Genomic DNA, 21653 nt, shown 5'->3' on the forward strand with positions numbered 1-21653 from the left:
ACGAGGGCTGAGGGGCTTACGTTGCAGACTTCCTTTGTTTGGCTAATCGTTTGGACCAACATCCAAGATGGTAACCCCCAAGGGTTTAAGGCGAGGGGAAATGGACGAGGATGTGTCTTTAATGAGTTTGAAACGCAGCCAAGGTCACAGGGTGAATGTTCAACGTTAACTTCTGCTGTGAGTGCTGGGGGGAAAAAATCTACATCTTAGACAGCTCATGGAAACATTCTATTGATATTTTTGGTACAAAGGTGATAACGAAACTGTCGTTTTGGGAATTTTGAAAATTGTCTTCTCTAATGGGGACGTCAATTGGAATTGTCTTTCTGTGCTCGGCGTTAGTTAAACTGCAGTACCGCCAGTCTCCTCTGGGTACATGGGATGGCGTACTTCCCAACCGGAACCCTGGCCCCAAAACGTGATGACTTCAAATCCGCTTCGATTTCCGTTTCATTGACATACGGGAACAGGAACCACAACAGTAGCTGGCTGGTGGCCCAAAACATTGAGAAAAATCTCACTTTCAAAGGTTAGTGAAATGGGGGTTTATAATAATCTCACCTGCATGTGGTGTGTCCCTCATCGGGCAGTCTGTCTGTCATCCTATATGAGCTAGCTAGCCGGTTAGCTAATGACGTCTAATAAAATCTATCGTCTTTAGCTTGCAGTCTAACTAAATCAGTCTTATTTAGCTATTCGATAACAGCAGGTAGATGGAGATGGATTGAGAGAACTTGGATTAGCATCTGTATCCATGCTCGTGCATGATTCCCTTCGAGTCAATAAATAGCCTCAGGTCCGGATTTTTATGGAACAGAAGGTGCACTTGCCCTTTAACATGGTCGCAGGTTGAAGATCCGTTCCGGCTGTTCTTTCAGTAGTTTCGGATGCTTTGGTTGATATGATCATTTGATTTAAGTTTCATACAGCAGCAAAACCATAGCTAGTTAAGTTAGTCTAGTAGTCACAAACTTTAATACAAGCCACACGTCCCTTAGTTCCATTAAACATCCATTGCAAAATTACAAGCCGCAGGCAGACAGTAAGTACTTTATATCACCGCTGTGCAGTGTCACAATAACACTCTCTACCCCACCACATCCAGGGCTTGTGCCTGAGTCCGACCTCCGTGGATGGAAGTGGAGATTGCGTTGGAGATGGGTCCTGAGAGAATCTTACCGAACTCTGAGGAGGAGCTAGGTCAGGAGCGGCCGTCGGACGCCGGGGTGCCTGAGGTGGGCGGGGGGTGGAGTGGAGAGGACGAGGGCGGTGTGGGAGACGAGGATGATAATGGAGGTTACTATTACCAGCCACTAAACCAGGACCCTGATGGACTAAATGCTGCACCAGGGGACCATCCTGAGGATATGCCCCCAGTAGCAGAGCAACTGCAAGAAGTCCAGGAGAGAATAGAGGTATTGAACCCTATATCCTGAATATGATCAGTTTAGTTTTTCAATCAGTGTCATGTGTTTATCATCTCTATAAAGACAAGTCAGTGAAATGTTAGCTGTCATGTTGCTTGTCAAGACATTTATCAAACTTGATTGATTTCTCCACAGTCGATGGGCTTGCATCTTCCCCAGCCCCCTCCCCCAGACAGTGATGAGGACCCAGAAGGAGCACAGTGCAGCACAGTCTCCATCCCCATGGATGAAGGTGAGGACGCAGCCTTGCTTAGTTTATCCACAGTACCCCTACATTCAGGGGGATACTCATACTGCCTTAGGATTGATCGTAGCTCTTAGAATCATGAAGTTTTAATTTAATGCTCTCTGAATGTAGTGCCTTGTACTGATGTCCATTCCTCTCCTTCAGACCACGTGGAGCTGGTGAAGAGGACCATGGCAGCGGTGGCCCTGCCCTCTCTGGCCATCCCAGCCTGGGCTCAGGAGATCTCAGACGACCAGTGGAAGGACATGGTCCAGCAGACGCTCCAGACTCGCCAAAGCTCAGAAGGCCTGAGGCTAGAGCGCAAATAAGACTGAATTGCCTCCTTCCCTCAGTCTGTCTGTAACTCTGCCCTGCATTTCACCACACACCCGAGGCCCTCTGAGCGGGCCCCGGCCGAGGTCCTCTCTGAGCCGAGGTCCTCTCTGAGCCGAGGTCTTAGGTGTCTCACTTCTCAAAAGATTGAACTCCTCTACGTCCAAGTCTTATTAGATGATATCTCTGATGAATATTTGTTTTTCAAAGTAGGCTCTTGGTACCTACTACACCTAACCTGCTGCTTAAGGTCATTTGTAGGGTTTAAGGTGAAGGAGTTCGAATGACTATAGTATATTTTGTCTCTCAGATCAGGCAAACTCTTACGGTTTCTGCTCTGGAAGAACTTGTGCACTGGAGTACATATGAGGCTGAATGACAGATAAAGCCAGTTGGCCTTGAGTACAGAAGCACTATTATCCCCCCCCAAAAAAAAAGCTTCCTGAGACATTCCAGTGTATAGTCATACCATCCTTTCCAACACCAGATCGCCTTTGTTTTGTTTTTAATGTGATTCCCATATTGTAATACTATTAAATCAGTCTTTGTTGAACGTAATATATACACGCTGTCCAGTTTATTAGGTACACCACCCCGTTCACGAAAATGTATAATTTCTACAGACAGTGAGTCATGTGGCTGTGGTTTGCTATATAAAGCAGGCAGACAGGCATTCAGTTACTGTTTGATTAAATGTTAGAATGGGCAAAACGAGTGACCTAGAGCGTGGTATGTTCGTAAGTTCCAGTATCTCAGAAACTGCTGCCCTCATGGGCTTTTCACGCATAAGTGTTTAGGGCTTACTGAGAATGGAGCGACAGTCCTTTGTGCGAAAACATCTCGGAACACACAACTCGCTGATCCTTGTCATGATGGGCTATTGCAGCTGACGACCTAACCGGGTTCCACTCGTATCAGCTAAAAACAAGTGGCTCCAGTGGGCACATGATCACCAACACTGGACAATTGGTGAGTGGAAGAATATTGCCTGCTCCGACGAAACCTGGTTCCTGTTGCGTCATGGTGTAAGCATGAGTCCATGGACCCATCCTGCCTGGTGTCAATGATAAAGGCTGGTGGCAGTGGTGTGCCGCCATCCAATCTGAAGCAACTGCATGATGCTATATCGTCAGCATGGACCAACTTCCCTGTGGTACGTTTCCAACTCGTAGAATCCACCCCCAGAAGAATTCGGGCTGTTCTGGAGGGAAACGGGGCTCCGACCCGGTACTAGATGGGTGTACCTAATAAACTGGCCGGTGAGTATATGGCCATAACAAATTAACAATGGAAATTTCCCAGTCTTTCTTGTACCATGAATTTTGCATAGGGTCATTAGTTAGTTCAATCAATGGATATTGTTTGTGAGGATAACAGATTCCCAAACTCAATGGATGTCCACTATTTTTGACTTTATTTTGTTCTGTACATACATGAACATCTGTACAAAATATGACTTTCATACTATGTAATGCTCTACCTAATTAAAGTACAACATATGTACATATGACCTGGAAAGCAGCTTAAGATTAGTGTCAGATCTGGGCAGGAGGGGGGGGGGGGGGGGGGAGTGGTGTAGAGAGACCCTTTGTTTAAGAATGTCCTCTTCAGTTTGTGTGTGGCTGCTGGACAAACTGAGCCGTTTCCTGTCATCACTCAACACCCAGCCATGGCATTGTAGTGCCCTGGTACAACGCTACCCATCTCTTGTAGTCTGGAATGTCTCAACAGCTACCTTTTGGAAGCATGGTCAATAGGAATGCATGTGCCTTGCTCAGTCAGGTGAGAGAAGAGTAATACATTATTTCTATTAAGAATGGATATTTAAAACTATATTGCGACTTATTGATATACTTGTTTAAATACAAATGTCTCACGCACAGGTAACATTTTCAAACCTCACCAGAAGACAATTTTAGAGCATAGGTCTTCGGTGCAGACAAGACTTGGCAAATCCAATCTGAGCTGATGAGATTTTTATTCCACCGAGGGAGAATGTAGAGGTTATCGCCACTGTGATTACAAAAAAAAGTGTATTTTTATGTGTAAGTATAAACAGATTTACATGTTAGGAATCCAACTCAGATGATATAAAAAGCAGCTCCAAATAGCTTGGATTTAGACTGCTCTAACATTATTACTGTAAGGTCATGTTGAGGGAGGGAACTCTTTGGCAGCCAGCCTCTAACTAAGCATGTGTGAGATGACGACTCATTTTGCCCAGCAGCCTTAGGAGTGAGTAATTCCCCACTGTTGGGAGTGATTGACAGACAACTCAATAGACGAGACCATACGACAAAGAAATTACCTCACGCAGCAAGTGGAAGAAAACAAACCAGAAACAAAAGGAGGGAGGAGTAAGGGGGGTGAGTGGTAAAGCGATAAGTGGGATAAACCTACAGGACAAGGGGGTGGTAGGGGTGCAACCCTAAGCAATATACATTACAATATACAGTACACATTTGCAACAGTAACCGCAGCCTTTCCTTTTTCCCATATGTGCTGGTAAAGCAATTATATATATTTTTTTATCTGTAGATAGTCCTATGAGGAGGATTGTTTTGCGCACTTCCATACACCATTCAAGTGCATGAGTTTGTTTCTTCAACTAAAAATATTGCTTAGGCTAGGAAAGAGACCTATAGAATCAAGCCGGTTTAGAGGAGAAAGGGGAATAGGATATTTTGTAGAGATTCCCTACACTTGAACTGGAATAACCCTTTCCTTTCCACAATGAGGCTACCTCAACAGAGGTGCATTTTCATCAATAAGAAACATAAATCCACAAACACATAAGATGGAAAGGCCAGAAGATGGCTACAGAGGAATGACTAAAGAGGCAGAGGGGATGTTACCCATTGGGACAGAAACATTAATAAACACAATATAATTATGAAGGAAGGAATGACAGTCAGAGTCTGGACAGAGCAGAGTGAGAAGGTTATCTTTAAGGAAACTGAGAAAAGGATGGACGGACACTGCAGCAGCTTATGGTTACCTTTCCTAAAGAACAATATTACCTGGACATCCGATCTTATTCTTATTGTGTTACTTTTGATTTTTGCCTACTTGGTAAACATTTTCTTCTTGAACTGCACTGTTTGTTAAGGGCTTGTAAGTAAGCATTTCACGGTAAAGTCTACACTTGTTGTATTCGGCGCATGTGGCAAATAAAGTTTGATTTGATTTAACTGAATTATTTTCTGAGGTTTCTTTTTGACACAGCGACATGATTTGTTTTTGAGCTACACCTCTAGTTATAAAAATACAGGAAACATTTTTCAACGGGAGCTCTATTATTGTTTTCTCATTGAGTCTGACATATGCCGAGGGCCAGCCCGAGCCTTTTGGGGGAACTAGGCGAGGTTTGGTAGGGGGGGCACCTCGCAGGCAAAACAATTTTATAACTCATTTCACTCTTTTTGCCATGGGGCAGAGAGAAATTTGCAATTTTACAGCTAATTTCCTGCAATTCTACACATTTTGCCATGTTAATATGATATCTATAGTTAGGGGGGCCCCCTTGAGGTCAGGGCCCCTAGGCAAGTGCCCTTCATGCCTGGTCTGTAATTTGGCCATGATTACTACAAGTTTAGATAGATTGGTAAATTAGTCTACCCAGCTAAAAAATGTTTACGGACATGGGCTAATTGAGTGACTGTCAGTGACAGACATAAGCGGAAAACTGCCAATGCACAACCAAATATCTCAATTGCACCTTGTGTATTCTACTATTCTAACACTCAACAGTAAATTGAGACCCGGACTGACTGCCCTGCATACACCAATTATCTAGGCTTACAATCATGCTATTAGCTTACGACTAATCAACAGGGAGAATGTCATTCAACAGATGCTGTAAGGCCATGATTTAATGACGCAAAGAGGTGACTTCATGAAGCTACAACTACAGTACAAAAGAGTGAGAAAAACTGTTTCATGGAAGAGACTGACAAACAGTAATTAAATTAAGATAAAGGCAGCCATCTTGATTCCTAGTCCTCTCATGTCATTGCTTTGCCTTGTAAGCTTTGTGTCCCAGACTTCGCTTCTCCAAAATATACTATGCTGCCTGGACATGATCTGACAGCGAGGTATTTTTATTTTACAGAGCAGAACCACTAGTTCCATCAGACATCCAGCTAGACTAGAGCATGGCCCTATTATCCACCAAACCAATCAGATAACCCACACCCCCTCACTCCAGACAAGCTAGCGGGACCACCACTCACTCGACTGCCCTCTATAGGTAATGTTCCCTTTCAGCACAGCAGATCACAGTAAGCGGGAGGAACATGAGGACAACCAAAACCAATCCGAAAGGAAACAGAAACAAAACAAAGAAACATGCGTCACGGATGCTTAATACTACAGTTGTATAATGGTTGTCCTCGTGCAAGCTAACAAACCGGCCCACTGTAGTCACGTATACGTGAGTATTTGGAAGTTGGAACAATTTGTATGTCTGTGTGTATATCTGTACGTTCCTATATGTGCGTATAGGAGTGTGTGTGTGTTCTTGTCTAACTCTGATGGCCCTGGTTTTCTGCAGATGGCGCTCTCCGGCAGAGATGGAGGGGTGGAGGGGGAGGAGAAGCGGAGGCGAAGAGGGGGCTGTCAGGTGTACAGTAGGCGGCTGTTTGGACGAGAGACGGACAGGAGGGGGTGGGTTGGGGGGAGTTAGGCATGGAGGGTGCCACTGCTCCCTGGTCAGAGGGCCTCCTCATTGGCCGTCAGGTACTCCTCCGCTCGCTTGTGTTGCTCCAGGGCTTTTATAGTGTACACGTCCTGCGGCAGCTCCGACTTCCGCCGCATCAACACCTTGTCTTTCTTGATGTCCTTCATCCCCTACGGAAGAATATATACGTAGAGCAGAGTGAGACTGTTAGTTCAAGGCCATATCCAACACAGCAATGAAACTTCTGAAACGGACAGACGGGGACTGGTTCATTCTGAAACTGACATGAGTTGAAGAATTCGTTTACAACTTTAAAAACGTAGAAAGACAAAAAGAAATGAACATGTGCAACGAAAGTGTTGATTTTTCTTGATTCATCGATTGCTGGTAGGTGTATTAATACTAGGCTGGGACAACAGCCTGCAGGGTGTACTGTATGTGGCTACGGGGGGGTGTGAGTACATACCTGTGATTCAACAAATGAAGGCCTTGACGATTCATTGATTAGTAAGTAGGTGTGTTAGTAAGTTACTAGGCTGGGGAAAAAGCCTGCAGGTGGGCGTACGTAGAGAGTGGTGTACCTCGACGTGTGCTGGTAGTTGTACCTGTGTGGCCTCTGTCTCGACAGTCTTCTTCAGCAGCTGAATGTCCTCAGCAGTTGGCGTCTCCGTCTCCATGGAGTACAAGGGCACCCCTCCCGGACTCTCATTGTACATCATGTACTGGAAAATCACAGATAGAAACAAATGAGTTGGATCTGGTCTGGATACCGACTGTGAAACACAGCCACGAATGTACCAAGATCAACGTCAGACAGCATATTGAATTCAGTAAGAAAAGAAGCAGACCTCTTCTTGCGGGTGGAGACCAGGTCGGAGTTTGGTAACCTGCAGATAAAGCATAGGTTAAAAGACAGATATTTCCTCTCTCACAGTCAGACACTAGGCAGATTTCCATTGACCCAGGTTTATTTGACAAACGCAATGTCGCAACAGCAAAGAAACATTGCGACGTGTAATGCAAACAGCAGCTATCGGAGAAATGTTCTATCCGTTGTTTCCATTTGTCAAACTTTCCTTATTGCGACAAATGATGGAAAGTGTTTTGCAAATAAATGATGATTGCTGAATCATTTTTGAAGGGACGCAGGGCACGTCAGCACGTGATTATAAAGCTCCAATCCACATTTATTTTCTAAATGCCTACTGCTTTCTAAATCTATATTTCCACTCTAAAAATGATGTTTCCATGCAGGACAACGATTGTCTTGACTTTCAAGAATGCCTGAATTGCTTTGCCTTGCTTTTCTGATTTGGCAGGATGCAAGTTTCACCATTTAATTATATCAGATCTACAGTAGTGGAAGTCTCACCATGCCACGGAGCGATGCCACACGTTGGCACATTACAATTATTAGAATATGGCAAATATTAGTCAATTCTTGCATTCTATCCATGCTGGCTTTTGCGGGCTACGTGACATGAAACAGATAGGTGGGAGGGCATACAGGCTGTTGCCAATTTATGAATTGCCTAAATGGATAATAGAAACACTTCAACCATCATTTTGTATTTGAAAATCTGGGTTTTTGCTGATTTTGTTGTTGTTGTGGGGGTGACGTCATTACATCCAGCTGTTTTTAATAAACACAAGACAGTTAAATGGAAACACACCGTAGCAGGCAATTGTGGCATCTATTTTCTATGCGAACTTTCGAAAATGTTAATGGGACACAGCTCGACACACACACCTATCTGTGATACATTCACTAAAGCCCAATTCCTCTTAATTAAATATTCAGCTCTTTGTTCCTGAGCCCTTGGAGCTGGGAATCAGTCACGAGAGATGATCAATGGTGATAATTAGATGTGTCTGGAACAAAAGGACTTTAGAAAGTCAAATTAATTCAAGCATAACCCTGTTTAAAACCCCCCAAAATCCCCTCCTCCACCTCTTACTGTACAGACAATTTCACACACAACCATAGCAACATAATTACTGAGGACTGGAGGTTTTTTTTCTCCCTTTCGGTTGCTCCTGGCGACAATGATATTATGGAATGTATTTGGAGAATAATGAGACAGGAAGCGTGTTGCTAGGGACCATTAATTTGATACTACATACAACACACTTAAAAAAAAAAAAAAAAATGATGCAGTGTCCATCTACAATGTAATGTGTAATGTGGAAATAAATAGCATAGTCTGGTTTCCTGAGCCTACTCCCTGGAACAGTGTGATGTGAATGTTCCATAATGCATGGGGATGGGGTGTTTCTGGCATCCTGCAGTAGGGATCACCTGAGGGTTATGCTTGGCCAGCTCCTCGATCTTGTGCCAGACCTCCTCACGCTCTTTCAGCTTGTACTTCTCTCTGAAAACACATCAGCAACAAAAACAACTTTGAGTCGGAGCCAACCAGGAAATTAGCTGGCTTGGCATTTTACTGTGCTTTGAGGGAGAGGATCAATAGTTCTACATAGGAATAAAGGGAAGATGCTGATTTAATAGAGGACCATGCAGATCTCCGAGCACACCCAGTGGACTCACTTCTGTTTCTCAGCCTTGTACTGCTGGGTGCAGTCATCAAACAGCTTCTGGTTCATCTCCATGAAGAGCTTCAGGGCGTTGTAGATCAGCCCATGGATTGTCCTAGACATAGGAAGGGCGTTTAACACAATGCAATATGTGCAGGTTAACATCCAATGAATCATTGAAATGCATCTTTCAGAGAGTGCTGGACATCCACTTTTTTCCTGGATTATATTCAAAAGGATCCAGTATCCCATTTTTTAGGGGGAGAAAAATATTTCTACACAAAGCGCATTATCTGTTCTTCCATTACAACAATGAATTGATTTCTTCTCTCAAAATGCGAACCCAGCTATGACAAATAGGCACATCAGTTTAGCAGGAGGATTGATCTTTTAAATTGACTTGGATGCAGGGGTCATACTTGTTCCAGTGGCTCTTGGAGTTCTTGTAGAGAGCAGGGAACATGATGGGGAGGATCTTGGCGGCGTTGTCACTGATCAGACTCATGATGTACTCGTTGTTCCAGTAGTACAGCGCCCTCTCTGCCACCTTGAGCACCCAAAAAAGGAGGCCATCAGACAATACGCCCCTTGTAATCTACCAAGGCAGTCTTCTTCCATTGTGGGTACGGTATAGTTCCTGCGCTTGTTCACGACAGAATATCACACATGATTCTAAGACAAATTACTTTCAAATTGGCAAGATGTTATTTTTTCCTTCCTGAAGGCAATGCCATATTCTGTTATGTTCGGGCCAGTGAAGCTGAATGAGTAAACACAGCAGTGTGCGTTAGCATGAGGCAGGTGTAGTGTACCTGGAAGTGTGGACTGGAAACACACTTGGCCAGCTGTCTGAACAGGGGCTCCATGACCTTGACGAACTCAGACGGCTCGATGACGTCCAGGATCTCCTCCAGCTCGTTGAGGAACATCACCTCTTTGGGGCTGTGGGTCTTAGGCCAGAACTTCAGCAAGCCCATGATCACCTGGGGGGGTCAAATCATTTACACAACATTAACATTCACTCTGTATAAAACCATATATTACCCAGCTAAGAACCTTTGGCTGACAATTCCCATTTGAAGACATGCCAAACTCACTGGTTCAGTTAGACTGCTGTCCTTTTCCAAGAACTGCACGACGCAATACGCCAGCTGTGGAGAGAGAGAGACAAGTTGTGCGAGTGGGAGCATTTCAGCAGGAGCTGATATAGGAGAGTCATGTCTGACCCTCACACTCTGAGGGAGGGGGGCCTTTCAGAGCACTATGGTACCTGTGGGTGGTAGACGCTGAGTGACTTCACTTTGTGAAGCGGCAGCAGCACTCGAATCAAGAACATTTTGTGCTCCTCTTTCAATGGCAGGGCAAAGCCGTTGATTATGCTGGGGATAAGGGACAAGGGAAGACTTGTGTAAGATTATTCTTTTTTTAATTTGTAAAAGAGATGATGTGTTGACGGGATAGTTCACCGTGCACTCACCTTCCTAAGATTTCTAAGAGCTCGGCGATTCCATTGTGATGCTCGGTTTCATATATAAACCTGCGATATGAGAGCAGGCCAAGGTCAACTAAAATGGCACAGACAACAGATACACTGACACATTTTCTACATGCAACCTCATCATTTGACAACCATGCGGGTCTTCTGTGTTGCAGTTACATTATCTATTCTCCACAAGAACTGACAGACGCATAGAAATAGAATAACTAAAAACAGGCATCCCCCCCAAACAAGCCAACGTCCTGCGTCAGGTGGACCGCCAGCCACATGGAGTGTACCTGTAATTCCATTTCTATGGACCGACATACCTGGGGTGGAAGGAGGTATAAAAATCCATATCTCTCACCTGTAGAATATGTTGTTGATCTGTCTGCGGATGTAGGCCCGGAGACCCAGGAACTTGCCGTAGATCCTGTGGAGGATGGTCTTCAGGAAGTCCCGCTCCCTGGGGTCTTCACTGTCAAACAGCTCCAGTAGCTGTGGGGAGGAACATCAATGCACCGGTATTCGAGAAACTAGCACTGTATTCAATACAAAAGATACAAATGGGATGCTTGCAATTGTAGGAGTAAAAATACTCATGATCAGACAAAACACACGCGACTTTCATGGACCAACACGCTGAAGTGTTCAAGACAACGTAGCACACAGTATCAGGTGGTGCGGTGAAAACAAAATTAGATCGCTACGAGATTTCATAGCGGCTGGGTTTCCCCATAACACAATGCAAAGCAATGTGTGTTTGGAACCCAGGCCGGCACTCAAAGTGAGTAGGCCGACTAAAGTCCTTATTAATATCCATTCCCAGCGGCGGTGGATGGGAAGCATCATGTGATCAGATGGAGCAGAGTGATCCCTGCTAATTCCCTCTCAGCTCTCATGTCTCTCTACTGTGTGGGAGGGAGACGGAGGCTGGCCAGGGTATGAGTAAACACACAGACACATAGACATTCTACACACACATCACTAGATGTCTACCACCCGGTTCCTCAACCCTGCACCTTTGAGGCTGCTTCCCTATATACATAGAATCACTAGTAACTTGAATAAATGGAACACTAGTCACTTTAATAAATGTTTACATACTGCTTTACTCATTTCTAATGTGAATGCTGTATTATATTCTACTGTATTTTAGTCAATGCCACTCCGACATTGCTCGTCCCTAATATTTAGATATTTCTTGTATCGTTGTGAACTATAAATACTACTGCACTGTTGGAGCTAGCCTTTCGCTACAAGCCTTTCGCTACACCCGCAATAACATCTGCTAAATATGTGTGACCACTAAAATGGGATTTGATTTCACACACACGTAAACAGCACCATTCCTGACTGCCTGGGCGCTAGGATTTTACTCATACTGCCAAGTAGTGGCAGATTTTGTCATTGATAAGCGCCTAAATTGGAACGCAGTGGCTGTACAGTAACATGTTATAAATGACGTCAGAGCTCAGGCTCTGCGCGTCACAGCGCGGTGTGCGTTTTGACTGACAGCCGTTCTGAACCTGAGCCCAGCACGCGACAAGTAGTTCCCATCCCTCCCGTTAAATTGGACAACTTTTGCAAATCTTTTGTTGAAGTGAGAGAAATGCTGTAAATTAAGAGGACTCAATGGACTTTGAAAGATGAGACGTTGAGGATTACAATAAATACCGCTTTGATGTCATACAAGCGAGCCAAAAGCTCTTCACATTTCCATATCATAAAACTCATGTCGTAACGTTTTCGATCACTATGCTTGACGTACAGTTTACACAATGACATGGCGTCATACCCTGAGTAGTTCTGAACGGAATGAGCCCGTTTGTCTTCTGTGAAGAAAATTTGCAGCAGAACACACACCTGAATGCACTCATGACTTTTGCTTCTATTCGCACCAAAATTACAATCTGTTTCTCTGAATTGTCTTTTGAAAGCCTAACACTGTAAGATCTAGTCATGTTGGCAATAGAACAAGCTTTTAAACGATGCCCACCTGACCCAGATCGCCGTTTTTGGATTACGTAAACAACAGTGATTGTGTGATGGCGGGGATGCAGGGTTGTGTTCCAAACAAAACAATATAAGTGTGCTTGCTCTAGTTCCTCAACGGCACAGCCAGGAGAGCTCAAAAAAGCACCTTATAGTTGAAGACTGTTCTTTGAGTCATAAGTGCATTGAAATAGCTTAGGAACTGTGCACACTTTGGAGAGGTGTGTGGCCATTTGGAAACACCAGTTAGACCTCTCACTCAAACCCTTGTCATTTTTTGGTCTTATGTTGCACCTACACCAAGTTTTCAGAGAATATTCTTATCATGTTACTGAATGTCTCCAGAGTATTTTCAGATTTTGTTATCAACAAATGTGGCAAAAAGTGCGGTAAATGTAAAATGCACATACAATCAACAGTGTAATGTTTGGATTCCCTGTTCCGGTTGTGTGCTCAACTTTTGTCTAACAATTTCCCCATAATCTCCAAACTGTTCCCTTTCAATTGATACCATGCATATGCATTTCATATTTATTTTGTAAAAAAAACATTTCAATTTAGCCCCATCCATATAGGTCAAGTCCCACGAGTGTAAAGGGTTAGCTATTTCAACAGCTCAGCAGTTACAGGGAGCACAGTTTGTGTTGTAACCAGAGGGATACTTACAGACAGTACAAACTTTTGGTCAATGTATTTTTTGGCGACATTAGGCTGGAAATCAGGGGACTCCAGGAATCGTAAGAAGAATTCGTACACCAGCTGGAGAAGAAGCAAAAGAGGACAAACGTTGGTGTGATTTGAGGCTGACAATACTGCATGGAAATAACTTTTTTTCTAAGTCTTAAAATTCCAAATTCAAGAAGAAGAAGAAAGGTCACCTGTAGGTGTGGCCAAGCAGCCTCCAGTGTGGGCTCGTCCTCTTCTGGGTCAAACTCAGCCCCCGTGGGGTTGGAGGATGGTGGTAGGGTCCTGAACAGGTTGACTGAAAACTGAACAAGGCAGAGGAGAGGTTGTCAGTCAACATGGCAACAATCAACAACGCTAAAGCTATCATCCGAAAACACAGCACAATCCATCTGATAGTCTTATGCCACACAAAAGGAATGGCATTCATTGGACCAGAGCACAAATCATTTGACAAACGGGTGGTGTCGAGAGAGGACCCAAGTGGGCCCTGGTAAAAGCTGTTTAGGTTAGCCCTGTTAACACTGCCACGGGGAGAGCTGCAGCTGAGCAGCATCTTTTTGCCAGCATCCCTGCAGCTGACATAAAGCAACGCTTCCCCAGCACCTACTTCCAGGTCTGGGTCTGAGGCTGCCACCACACAGAGCCCCTCTGGCACTGAGGAAAGAGAGATGCTGGAAATAGCCTGCCTGGATCCACAGCTCCAGAGCCGCACCTCAGCATCATTACAGAACACTCACACCGGGAGAGGGAGAGACGACAGCAGCACGATGAAAGGGAGAAGGTGGTGGATAATTGATCATTCCCCAGCGCACACTTATTACTCGTTGAGCACAGCGCAAAAATGTGTCACAAGCGGAGAGGGAGAGAGTGCCTCAGAGGTAGACAGGGCTCTAACTCCTCTAGCTCCACAATGAGATAGGGTGCAGGCCAGGCAGCAGGCTGTTAGCCAGCCTGTACCACCCAAAATTGCCCTCCCTGGAAGCCTGCGTTTCAGACATAAGGAAGTGGGTGGCGGCAAATGTTTTACTTTTAAACTGGGACAAAACAGAGATGCTAGTTCTAGGTCCCAAGAAACAAAGAGATCTCGTTTTGGATCTGACAATCATCTTGATGGTTGTACACTCAAATGAAACCGTGAAGAACCTCGGCGTTACTCTGGACCCTGATCTCTCTTTTGAAGAACATATCAAGACTGTTTCAAGGACAGCTTTTTTCCATCTACGTAACATTGCAAAAATCTGAAACTTTCTGTCCAAAAACGATGCAGAAAAATGTATCCATACTTTTGTCACTTCTAGATTAGACTACTGCAATGCTCTACTTTCCGGCTAATGGGATAAAGCACTAAATAAACTTCAGTGATCATATTACTCCTGTGCTAGCCTCAGGCTTCCTGTTAAGGCTACGGCTGATTTCAAGGTTTTACTGCTAAGCTACAAAGCATTACATGGGCTTGCTCCTTCCTATCTTTCCAATTGGTCCTGCTGTACATACCCACACGTACGCTACGGTCACAAGAAGCATGCCTCATTGTCCCTAGAATTTCTAAGCAAACAGCTGGAGGCAGGGCTTTTTCCTATAGAGCTCCATTTTTATGGAATGGTCTGCCTACTCATGTGAGAGGCGCAGACTCGGTCTCGACCTTTAAGTCTTTATTGAAGACTCATCTCTTCAGTAGGTCCTATGATTGAGTGTAGTCTGGCCCAGGGTTATGAAGGTGAACGGAAAGGCACTGGAGCGACGAACCGCCCTTGCTGTCTCGGCCTGGCCGGTTCCCCTCTCTCCACTGGGATTCTCTGCCTCTAACCCTATTACGGGGCTGAGTCACTGGCTTACTGGTGCTCTTCCATGCCGTCCCTAGGAGGGGTGCGTCACTTGAGTGGGTTGAGTCACCGATGTGATCATCCTGTCCGGGTTGGCGCCCCCCCCCTCGGGTTCGTGCCATGGGGGAGATCGTTGTGGGCTATACTCTGCCTTGTCTCAGGGTAGTAAGTGGTTTGAAGATATCCCTCTAGTGGTGTGGGGGCTGTGCTTTGGCAAAGTGGGTGGGGTTATATCCTGCCTGGTTGGCCCTGTCCGGGGGTATCGCCGGATGGGGCCACAGTGTCTCCCGACCCCTCCCGTCTCAGCCTCCATTATTTATACTCCAGTAGTTTGTGTCGGGGGGCTAGGGTCAGTCTGTTATATCTGGAGTATTTCTACGGTCTTATCCGGTGTCTTGTGTAAATTTAAGTATGCTCCATCTAATTCTCTCTCTCTCTCCCCGTCTGAGGACCTGAGCCCTAGGACCATGCCTCAGGACTACCTGGCTGATTGACTCCTTGCTGTCCCAAGTCCACCTGATCGTGCTGCTGCTCCAGTTTCAACTGTTCTGCCTGCAGCTACGGAACCCTGACCTGTTTACCGGACGTGCTACCTTGTCCCGGACCTGCTGTTTTCGACTCTTTCTCTCCACCACACCTGCTGTCTCGAACTCTGAATGATCGGCTATGAAAAGCCAACTGACATTTACTCTTGAGGTGCTGACCTGGTGGACCCTCTACAACCACTGTGATTATTATTATGTGACCCTGCTGGTCATCTATGAATGTTGAACATCTTGGCCATGTACTGTTATGATCTCCACCCGGCACAGCCAGAATAGGACTGGCCACCCCTCAGAGCCTGGTTCCTCTCTAGGTTTCTTCCTAGGTTCCCACCTTTCTAGGGAGTTTTTCCTAGACACTGTGCTTCTACATCTGCATTGCTTGCTGTTTGGGGTTTTAGGCTGGGTTTCTGTATAGCACTTTGTGACATCGGCTGATGCAAAAAGGGCTTTATAAATACATTAGATTTACTGAGGGGAGGAGTGAACTACAAGGGGAAGGAGGGATGTAGAAAATACCTCAGTAGGGAGGAGAGAGGGAGAATACCCCAGGAGGTAGGATAAAATACCCCAGCAGGGAGGAGTTAGGAAAGAATACTCCAGGAGGCAGGAGAGAGGGTAGGTGTAACTCAGAGGGGAGGAGAGAGTAAGAGTGTATGACAAGGGGAGGAGAGAGGGAGAGATGCCAGGCTTAAAGGCTTCCGGAGGGATTTGGCTCGATCTGACTCATCACCAAAATAAATAATGGACTTTGGAAGCTCCTCAAGGGTTTGATGTTAATTCTCTCCCCTCACTGTGCTGGGTGGAATCCTGAGCGAGGCCAGGCAGAAGTTATTATAAAGTCAGGATGTAGCATGGTGAGGTGACAGCATGTTTACACCCACATGTGATTAAATGTGGGCCCTTCCACACTGTCAGAATGTACAGTGTATTCGGAAAGTATTCAGACCCCTTCCTTTTTTTTCACATTTTGTTACGTTACAGCCTTATTTACAATGGATTAAATACATTTTTTCCCCTCATCAATTTACACACAATACTCCATAATGACAAAGCAAAAACAGGTTTTTAGACATTTTTGCAAATTAATACCAAATAAAAATAAAACGGAAAAATCACATGTACATAAGTATTAAGACTCTTTACTCAGTACTTTGTTGAAGCACCGATTTACAGCCTTGAGTCGTCTTGGGTATGACGCTACAAGCTTGGCACACCTGTATTTGGTAAGATTCTCATTCTTCTCTGCAGATCATCTCAAGCTCTGTCAGGTTGGATGGGGAGTGTCGCTGCATAGCTATTTTCAGGTCTCTCCAGAGATGTTCGATCGGGTTCAAGTCTGGGCTCTGGCTTTTCAGGCTTCCTCCAGGCGTGACGCTTGGCATTCAGGCCAAAGACTTCAATCTTGGTTTCATCAAAGCAGAGAATCTTGTTTCTCTGGTCAACTCCAAGCGCGCTGTCATGTGCCTTTTACTGAGGAATGGCTTCTGTCGGGCCACTCTACCATAAAGGCCTGATTGGTGGAGTGCTGCAGAGATGGGAGAACCTTCTAGAAGGACAACCATCTCTACAGAGGAACTCTAGAGCTCTGTCAGAGTGACCACTGGGTTCTTGGTCACCTGCCTGACCCGATTGCTCAGTTTGGCTGGACGAACAGCTCTAGTAATTTTTGGTTGTGTCTCGACACAATCCTGTCTCGGAGCTCTACACACAATTCCTTTGACCTAATGGTTTTGCTCTGACATGCACTGGGGCAAAGGTTCACCTTCCAACAGGACAACAACCCTAAGCACACAGCCAAGACAACGTAGGAGTGGCTTCAGTACAAGTCTCTGAATGTCCTTGAGTGGCCCAGACAGAGCCCGGACTTACCCCGATCAAACGTCTCTGGAGAGACCTGAAAATAGCTGTGCAGCGACCCTCCCCATCCAACCTGACAGAGCTTGAGAGGATCTGCAGAGAAACATGGGAGAAACTCTCCAAATACAGGTGTGCCAAGCTTGTAGCGTCATACCCAAGAAGACTTGAGGCTGCAATCAACAAAGTACTGAGTAAAGGGTCTGAATACTTATGTAAATCTAAAACAGTTTTTGCTTTGTCATTATGGGATATGGTGTGTAGTCCAAAAAATATATATTTAATCAATTTTAGAATAAGGCTGTAACGTAACAAAATGTGGAAAAAGTCAAGGGGTTTGAATACATTCCGAATGCTCTTGTGACTGTGGTGTGACTGCTTGCATGTTCACTAGAGTTTGTGTGTGTGTGTGTGTTCTCTTCTTACCATGATGACACCCTCGGGATAGATGGACTCGGTGACCACGTCGCGGTTGTGCGTGATGTACTCCACCATCTCATTCAGACCAGCACGCTTCACCTCCTTGTACTTCAGGTCGCTTAGGGGGTCCGTGACAAAGTCAAAGAGTACGCAGCACTGGCGCAGCTTCTGCACAAACAGCTCTTCCCGGTCGATAAGAGGTGCATCTGAGGATGAGAGAGAGAGAGAGAGAGAGAGCAGGGGGTGAGATCAATGGTATGCTGCATGTCTGGGGGTTAGGCTAGATCAGGGCTCTCCAACCCTGTTCCTCGAGAGCTACCGTCGTGTAGGTTTTCGCTCCAACCCTAATTTAGCACGCCTGATTCTAATAGTTAGCTGGTTGATAAGCTAATTCAGGTTAGTTACAACTGGGGTTGGATCGAAAACCGACAGGAGGGTAGCGCTCCAGGAATGGGGTTGGGGAGCCCTGGGCTAGCTAGTGATTCTTAACTTCAGAAAACATTATACACTTGGGCTGTCATTTTGTGATCCCATCATTTTGTCCATGGCTAACATTGAGGATAAAGTGTCAGAGTCATACACCCCCCCCCCCCCCTCCCCCTGGACAATGAACATCAAGGTCTCCTGTAGTTGTCAGCCCCTTCATGGACCTGAGAAAAATGCCACGTCTCTAACGCAGAGGGCCCCACACTGTACCATGTAGGAATTCAGTCTATCTAGAGATGGGATGTCAAATTCATTCCATGGAGGGCTTAGCATCTGCTGGCTTTTTGTTTTTTCCTTTCAATTAAGACCTAGACAACCAGGTGAGGGGAGTTCCTTACTAATTAGTGACCTTAATTCATCAATCGAGTACAAGGGAGGAGCGAAAACCCGCAGAAACCCTCCGTAGAATAAGTTAGACACGTGATCTAGAGTGTGTGACTAGTGTGTTGTTGCATAATGGTAGCCCTTCACACTTTAAAAAAAAAAATGCAGATTTGGGCACTGATAAGCACCTAAATTGGAATGCGAAGCTGTACAGTAACATGCTATAAATGAAGTTCGAGGTCAGGCTCTGCGCTTCAAGGGTTTTGACTGACAGCCGTTCTGAACTTGAAAACCGCACGCGACAAGAAGTCGCCCTTCACATTTCCATATCATGAAACTCATGTCATATACTGTGTCAACATTTATGATCATTATATTTGATGTACAGTTACAAGATGACATGGTATAATACCCTGGGTTGTTTTGAACAGAATGAGCCCGTTTAGCTAAAGTGAAAAAAGTTTGCCACGGAACACACACCTGAATGCACTCATGACTCCTACGCACACCAAAATTATGATCAGTTTCTCTGAATTGCCTTGTGAAAGCCCAACACCGTAAGATCGTATTTTATAACTTAGCAAAGTCACGTTGGCAATATAGCAAGCTTTCAAATGATGCCCACCTTACCCAAGAACACATGGGCTTGCTCTAGTTCCTAAAAAGCACAACTAGGAGAGCTCAAAGAAGCATTTTACAGTTAAAGACTCTTCTTTGAGTCATAAAAGTGCACTGAAATGACCTATGAACTGTACACCAGTTTAGTCCTCTCACACAAACCTTGTCATTTCTTGTGTTGCACCTACACCACATTTTCCAGGAATAGTCTTACCATGTTACTGAATGTATCCAGGGTATTTTCAGAATTCGTGATCAACAAATGAGAGTACAGTAAATAAAAAATGCACATAAAATCAACAGTGTAATGTTTGGATTCAGCCTTGTGAACTGTTGTGTCTTCAACTTTGGTCTAATAATTTTCCCATAATCTCACTTTTAATTGCTACCATGCTTACGTGTTTCATACAGTATTTCTTCTGTAAGAAACATTTCAATTCAGCCCTAACCATTTAGGCCAGCGTTTCCCAAACTAGGGGTTGTGACCCCATGTGTCGCCTGCAGGGCCTAAAATTAACATGTTGGTCCACCAGCCACTGTGGCAGGTAGACTCAAAAATCTATTAGCCAGATATTTTGGCAGACAAAATATTTCTTTGCAATAATTACATTAAAAAAAAGATGACTATGCTTTGTAATGTTTCTAAAACAAGAAATGTATTAGTAAGAAGTAATGTAGCATATTGCTCAATTTCATTTCATTTGTGACTGGAGTCTTTTAATCAAAATATCAGAGACAAAATGTTCAGCCCTTTAAGGGTGGGAGGTTACCGTGGTAACGGGGGTCGGGAAGTCAATTGTTCATTTTCTCAAAATCTAAAGGCACAACCTAGATTTAGTTCAACATGTTATTACAGCTACCTCGTGAAAGACACGTTTTCATTTTCATCAAAAAAAGCTTTATGTCGAAGGCAGTAGCGGTTTGTTGGTAAAAAAATGAAAAATGAATTTTAAATAATTTACTAGGGATCCTAAGTCCTGTTCTCGCCATGCCATTACTGACCCCTGAAGGAGACGCCCCAGAACCGCGCCAGAACCCTATTTACATGTCTGATGAGGACGATGATAATACAGAACGCTGAGGTGAAAACATTGACTCAAATGGTGCAGCATGTCCATAGGCCATGCCCACGATACAGGTTCTGAAAAATGGTGCCACTGCCATCATAGTGACCATTATGATAATGAATTGCACTGTGTGAAGGTTTGAAACTCAATGACAACGGGTAATTTACGATTGTAATGTAATAAGTGTAAGAACATCTAACCTTTTCCCTCATGTTAATGCTTGTTTGATGAAAATGCTTGGAAGTCATTTTCCTTTAGGTTGAAACGGGGAGGAAATGTGGTGGAAAATTACAAATTAGACAAGCTACGCTGTTTTTTACTTAGAGAACTGTCTCGTTATATGCTTATGTTTGTTTCTAACCAGATACAAACTTGTCTTTGTGTGACTTAATCATAAGACTGGGCATACAGCTAAGAACCGTTTGGGTGCAACCGTACCATGTGACACATCCAGTGTTTTACTATCTGCTAACTGCCACGTATAGAAAGAGGTTGTACTTTTTTTTATAAAAGCCGAGAGCCAACTCTGTTCGTTGGGCTCTTAACTCTGTACCATTGAGTGATTGTTAACCGCTCCATTTTTGCAAATCTTATAAAGTTGTTGTTTGAAGAATATACAGTCTCTCTTCCTTTTGGTTAGAATTTCCACAACAATCCGCCCATAAGGCGCTACAGAGGGTAGTGCGTACGCCCATTACATCACTGGGGCCAAGCTTCCTGCCATCATGGACCTATATACTAGGCCGTGTCAGAGGAAGGCCCAAAAAATTGTCAAAGACTCCAGTCACCCAAGTCATAGACTGTTCTCTCTGCTACCGCACGCCAAGAGGTACCGGTGCTCCAAGTCTAGGTCCAAAAGGCTCCTTAACAGCTTCTTCCCCCAAGCCATAAGACTGCTTAACAAATTAATTACAAAAATGTATCAAATGGCCACCCAGACAAATTACATTGTAAAAATAAAAGGGGGGTGGAATCAGTCTTGCTACTCGCTGTTAATTATCTATGCATTACCCCTACCTACATGTAGAAATTACCTTGAATATAGCCTCGTAATTGTTAGTGTTTCTTTCGATTACATTTTTTTACTTTAATTTATTTAGAAAATATTTTCTTAACTATTTCTTGAACTGCATTGTTGTTTAAGGGCTTGTAAGTAAG

The 21653-nt window shown here is 44.5% G+C and overlaps 2 protein-coding genes across 3 annotated transcripts in view; one reads left to right on the plus strand and one right to left on the minus strand.

The window, feature by feature from the left end:
- Positions 1 to 469: 469 nt before the first annotated feature.
- On the plus strand, positions 470 to 2542 carry LOC100286665 (male-enhanced antigen 1). The gene is given in 4 exon segments (NM_001146605.1): positions 470 to 529; positions 1106 to 1415; positions 1563 to 1659; positions 1819 to 2542. Coding segments are annotated over 3 exon segments (543 nt in total). The 5' UTR covers positions 470 to 529; positions 1106 to 1133; the 3' UTR covers positions 1983 to 2542.
- Positions 2543 to 3377: 835 nt separating this feature from the next.
- The window catches only part of LOC106605890 (serine/threonine-protein phosphatase 2A 56 kDa regulatory subunit delta isoform), a 56545-nt gene continuing 38269 nt past the window's right edge, over positions 3378 to 21653 (minus strand). The window contains exons 4-17 of one of the 2 annotated variants that reach the window (XM_082975334.1): positions 18007 to 18206; positions 13550 to 13660; positions 13338 to 13430; positions 11044 to 11174; positions 10677 to 10736; positions 10470 to 10578; positions 10297 to 10350; positions 10012 to 10182; positions 9619 to 9746; positions 9213 to 9314; positions 8964 to 9036; positions 7513 to 7551; positions 7246 to 7386; positions 3378 to 6834 (exon numbers count right to left, since the gene is read on the minus strand). In XM_082975334.1, the coding sequence (XP_082831460.1) occupies positions 6697 to 6834; positions 7246 to 7386; positions 7513 to 7551; positions 8964 to 9036; positions 9213 to 9314; positions 9619 to 9746; positions 10012 to 10182; positions 10297 to 10350; positions 10470 to 10578; positions 10677 to 10736; positions 11044 to 11174; positions 13338 to 13430; positions 13550 to 13660; positions 18007 to 18206 (1550 nt within the window). In that variant the 3' untranslated portion in view covers positions 3378 to 6696. The remainder of the gene's footprint in view (positions 6835 to 7245; positions 7387 to 7512; positions 7552 to 8963; positions 9037 to 9212; positions 9315 to 9618; positions 9747 to 10011; positions 10183 to 10296; positions 10351 to 10469; positions 10579 to 10676; positions 10737 to 11043; positions 11175 to 13337; positions 13431 to 13549; positions 13661 to 18006; positions 18207 to 21653) is intronic. The other variant, XM_014201887.3, reaches the window with a different exon arrangement.

Source organism: Salmo salar, chromosome 01 (genome assembly GCF_965601325.2).
Source record: "Salmo salar chromosome 01, fSalSal1, whole genome shotgun sequence".
Classification (NCBI taxonomy): domain Eukaryota; kingdom Metazoa; phylum Chordata; class Actinopteri; order Salmoniformes; family Salmonidae; genus Salmo; species Salmo salar.